Raw genomic sequence first — 5,391 nt, 5'->3', positions numbered from 1 at the left:
GCACACACACACACACACACACACACACACACACACACACACATACACACACACATACATATACATACACACACACATACACACTGTGGTAAACCATGAAAAACAGCAGCAGAAGCTGCAGGAATCGCCACTCTGTTGTCATTAGAAGCTCGCCGACTGCAGTTAGTGCTTACACAGAAGCATACTGATATACCGGTCTCTGTGGTGAAGTGGTTACGTGTTTTACCGCTGCACACAGAAGACATGAGTTCGATTCCTGTATGGGGAGGGTTTTTGTATCGAGCATTTCCATCTGCCTCTGGGGTGTTGTATCCGTCTCTGCTCTGGTTGGTCTTTCTTACAGGCAGGTCAGAAGCAGCCCGACTCCTACCTAAATGATTTAAATCGTGTCGATGCAGACAGAAATGGTCTACAAGTACAATTACAATAACAGCAGCCTAATATGGAGGAGCAAGAAGGGAACTGGATGTACCTACCTGTGACAATGGCTACTTTCCTCAGCAGACTCAGAGCTTCCATGGTTGTGGACTTGTATTCTGCAGGATATACAGATCTAATATGAGTAATGAGCTCAGTCAAGACGACGGGTAGAGCATTTCAACAGTCTCCTGAACAGACCACCACCAAGTAACCCGCCAAACATCCTGTCGGCAAAAAATGAGCTACCAATCTGCTGTGATGCCCCATCGAAACAAGAGATTATGGACGTCATTAAAAAGCTGAACAACGGTAAAGCGGCCGGTCCTGACCGGATTCCACCTGAAGCCCTAAAAACAGATGCCAATGTGACGGAAGACCTCTTTCTCCTATTGCTTACCAGGATCTGGAATGAGAGCAAGTTCCCAGAGGATTGGAAAGAAGGACACCTTGTGAAACTACCTTAAAAGGGGGATCTCGGCAACTGCAGCAACTACCAAGGAATCACTTTTCTCTCAGTACCAGGAAAGGTCTTCAACAGAATAATTTTGGAGAGAACCAAGTCTGCAACGGATCCAAGAATTCGGGATTAACAGGCTGGTTTTCGGGAAAACCCGGCCAACCACGGACCAGATTGCTGCACTGAGGATCCTAGTGGAACAGTCCCTGGAGTGGAACTCCCATTTGATCGTCAACTTTCTTGACTATGAGAAGGCCTTTGACAGCATAGACCAAGCAACACTGGAAGATACTGAGACATCGCGGAATCCCACACAAGTTGGTTAACCTCATCGGGAACATGTACGAAGGGACAAGATGCAGGGTTATACATGATGACCAGCTCACTGACAGCTTTGACATCAAGACCGTTATGAGACAAGGATGTTTATTATCACCTTTTCTCTTTATCTTGGCAATCGACGGGCTGATGAAGGAAACCACCAGAGGACACCGAAACGGCATACGGCGTGACCTCATGGACACAGTTGGACGTGGGCTTGGTGTGTTGCTGTTTGGATTGTTACGTTATTGTTACAGGTACATGTAGTTACTACGATGCTGTTTTCTAGAGGTGGGCAAAATCCGGATAATCTATCCGGATAACCGGATAATTATCAATGAAACATTGTCTGAATTCAAACTCTTTACTCCCTTTCCTAACCCGCTTGCCGAAGTGGGTGCACCCATTTGTTGAAGTGATGCTAACCCGTTTGTCGAAGTTGTTGTAACCCATTTGCCGAAGCGGTTCATATCATATTATTTGCCGAAGAGGTGCACTAACATATTTTCCGGATTTCGCTAAAGCGACTCTTTGCCCAGCTCTGCTGTTTTCCCAGTCCTCAGAGGCCATCGTGTTTGTTCCTGTGCTGCGTTGAAGATTAGTTTTAGCAACAGCGTGCCGATGTCTCCGCAAGTGTATTTCAGTAGTGATGTAATCTGGTCCAAGATTTGTTTTGTGGTCTCTTTTTCATTGCTTCTTCACCTCACTGAGGAGGATAGGTTGTTCATCATTTTTTAAACCATTTATTAGGCGTCTATGAATTTATTTTTTTTCTCATACAGGGTTCAGCAGTTCAGTCGTCTTCTCTCGTCCACACTCTTGTCATGTATTGTGTCTCTTGGGTTATACGGGCAATCTTTTAGACTCATAGACGGACAATTTTATAGAATTCCCATTGGTTGTATTTATTTATACAGGTTAGTCGACTGTTATCAATACTTTCAAGAACTTTCCTTTACTGATTTGATATTGTCTCCTACCTGTTTTCTGCCACACCTCTTTCTTAGAGTTTCTTTTAGGGTGTTTTTTAAAGCTCTGCCATTCCTCTTCGACGTAGCTGGCCTCTGATGATAGCATTTCGGTATTCTTTTCTCATGGTTTCCTTTATTTCTGCCTGTATGGTAAGGCCAGACAAGTTCTTCATTTTGATAGCCTTACCCTTTTTCTATTACCTCCTGTGTACCGTTCTTCTTGCTAGGCTGAGAATGGTTGGTCTGTGATCACTGACTCCAGGGCAATACCACACCATGTCACTGACACCGATCACAGTCTAACGACAGTGGAAACAAAATGCGATTCCCATCACTCTGAGAGTGAATGAAAGGAAGAGTTACCAACACGCATGGACCTGTGTGACGGACCTCCAGTCAGATTCTTACTGGGACTCTAATAAAAGACAGACTTTGAGGTGCATCCAGAGGAAAAGTGGTGGGAGAGCTATGGATGGACACGTGCTGTCTGTAATGATCCCAACCTTGTAGACAATTACAAAGTAGCAGGGTTAGGTCAGGGCCAAAGGTGCACACCCCCCCCCCCTCAACCGTATTCATTTGTCTGCACTAATTACATAGATTTATATTGCCAAATTGGTACTTTCTTCGGTTTCACTAAAAATCCTCCAAAAAAGAGTCCTATGCGTACAGCGTATGGAACTTTCGTGACGTTGCTGGGCTATTCCAAAAAGCTGAACATAGGTCTACCTATTAATAATATCGGGAGGGGTCTGGCCTCTGGCTTGGGGTAATACTAGAGTCTGAGTACTACACTTTGCATACTGCTAATCGAATTCAGCCAAATTTAGTCGAATTGAATTGGGGTCAGCCAGATTTTCCTCCATGGAGGGGTAAAGCCTGCCATTGTGGCACAATTTGACCAAATTCGAGGGTGACCTTCAAAAACAAACCACAACATGCGGCCAGTCGGCACTTGGAATCTTTATGAAAGGAAATGGCTGTGTTGCACTGTATGCTTCCCACGAAGTTGAGATTGTTTCAGTATGCTATCTGGTCTGCTGAGGTAAAAATACAGACTGTAAAGAGCAAAGAGCGGAAAGGTGTGCTATACAAATGGTATCTATTAATACTATTATTATTATTATTATTATTATTATTATTATTATTATTATTATTATTATTATTATTATGGTGAGCGGTACGTTTTGAGTTCAATAACACTGTGCGCCAGCCAAAAATTTCTATTCTTGTCAAACGGGACACGACCAGATATCCGATCCACAACGGGCACCAGGTAGTAGCTTTCGACTTTTGACCCTCAATGAAAAAAAAAATCGGGCTGACCCCAACTCAGTTCGACTGAAATCGACTAATTTCACTTGGCAGTTTGCATTGTGTATACATAAGGGAGAACCCTTGAAATGATCGAACAACTCTCGCAGTTGGCTACATAAAGGATTGCAAGAGTGGAAAGCAAGGAAGTCTCCTGTTGTCTATTTTTATATGGCATTTGTGATCTGTCTGCCCCATCTCTTGCTGCCGAGGCATTAAACTGCTAGCTGGAATGCTTGAATCAGGTTCTCACTGACGTAACTTAAAAACGCCACGATACAGTGACCTTGTGCTCAAGTGAGGATTTCGTGGTCTTTTATAAATACATACGTACTGTTGACTTCCTATGTGATGAAGTTTTGGTTTTTCATGCATTAATTTCATCATGGTTTCCTCCTTCACGCTACTATGATGGGAGACTAATAGACACAGCCGATACGTCTAGGCGTGTCCTTGAACTTGTACTTGATCGCTGCAGGTGGGTGGCTCGGCGCCATCAGTTTGGCATGATGTATGTAGTATGACGAATTGGGGTACGGTACGATCAACGATATTGTTCTACACCGCGTGATGTGGTGTGGTCAGTGGCGTCTGGTGGGATGGGGCTTAACGTTTCAACCTCACCTGGACTTGTTCAATGAAAAGAGTTACTTCTGCTAACTAAAATGAAAACAAAACATTTAACAAAACTTATATTTAAATGGACAAAACATATTATTATTTCAAATTGAAAAGTCGTTACACCACGAAAACGCAAACAAAACTTTAGATGCATAACTAGAGAAGCGATCTGATTGGTCTGAGTGTGTTCTTCTTTTTATCAAATTGGTACAACTACACCAATAGCTCCATCCAACCAGGCTCTCATCCTGACGAAAAGAATGAAGTACTTTCTTTGGTTTGGTCCTGAAGTCACGTAGCCTAAAGTCCCCATTGTCTGGGCTGGCAGAGAACTGACGGAATATAGCTGGGGACTGTTGACTATTGACCCTGCATGGCTCAAGCCTGAGACAAAGACACTGAAGGTTCTACATGTACTAGGATTAGAGACCTGAAGCCGCGTTCACGCACTGTGGGACGCACCTAAGCATTGCTTGAAACCTAATTTGCACACACTCGAGGTTCCAAATCAAAGCGTCCCTGAGCCTGACCCTGACCCTAACCTAAACCCATGTACCAAACCCTAACCCTAGCCTTAAACCTAACCCTTCGCTCGTCGTGGAATTCCTCCCTCACTGCACACTTGGGTGAAGATGTTTGCGGGTAAACAATTAGCGATGTTTTGAATACTGTACACAGCTGAGATCTGCGTGTGGAGATCGGACAAACAATGAGATAAGGACATAATTTTTGTATTGCCATGGTTAGTTGCGGAAGTTATAAATTCTTGGTCACGTGATGATAAGCTCACTGTCAGGCGACTGGGGCCACATCAACCAGCAGAATTTTGGCATTCTTTTGTGAAAAAAAAAAGCAAAAGAGATTTTTTGAAATAATACAATCTAAATCATGAATGGATTATGTAGCACAGCTGAACCAAAAATTCATCGGCAGATTTGATCAACACAAAAAGGGAAGGTCACAAAATCATGCCCAACAGGACCAGGTGAATGAGGTGGAGAGTCTTGAGCGATCCACCTAAAAAGAAAACCCATCTATTCGGGGATTCGATTCATGAAGCATAACCGCTTATGTCTGCTCCCGTCGCTCATTGTCGAGAAGATGGGTTGCCAAATAAGTTGTCTTAGACATTGAGCGTCATGGACAGTGTCTTTACAATATTTAGAAGGTTCAACTGTATAATATATACAATGTGTATACTAAAACTGGGGCGCATATTACCGGTACCATTAAAAAGTCTTATTGTTTTACCAATTGAGGTGCATATAATAATAATAATAAAAATAA

At 43.2% G+C, this 5,391-nt stretch overlaps 1 protein-coding gene across 1 annotated transcript in view; it reads right to left on the bottom strand.

Annotated features, from left to right (window-relative positions):
• LOC101851417 (3-oxoacyl-[acyl-carrier-protein] reductase FabG) overlaps positions 1 to 5,153 on the bottom strand; it is a gene marked incomplete in the record, with an annotated part of 19,885 nt that extends 14,732 nt beyond the window's left edge. Inside the window, 2 exon segments of the mRNA XM_035970250.1 lie at positions 477 to 536; positions 5,087 to 5,153. Of these exon segments, the coding sequence (XP_035826143.1) occupies positions 477 to 536; positions 5,087 to 5,138 (112 nt within the window).
• Between the last annotated feature and the right edge of the window lie 238 nt (positions 5,154 to 5,391).

The sequence above is a fragment of the Aplysia californica genome, unplaced genomic scaffold, assembly GCF_000002075.1.
Source record: "Aplysia californica isolate F4 #8 unplaced genomic scaffold, AplCal3.0 scaffold00242, whole genome shotgun sequence".
Taxonomy (NCBI): Eukaryota; Metazoa; Mollusca; class Gastropoda; order Aplysiida; family Aplysiidae; genus Aplysia; species Aplysia californica.
Note: the sequence above shows the minus strand (reverse complement) of the source record. Positions and strands in the feature narration are given on the sequence as shown.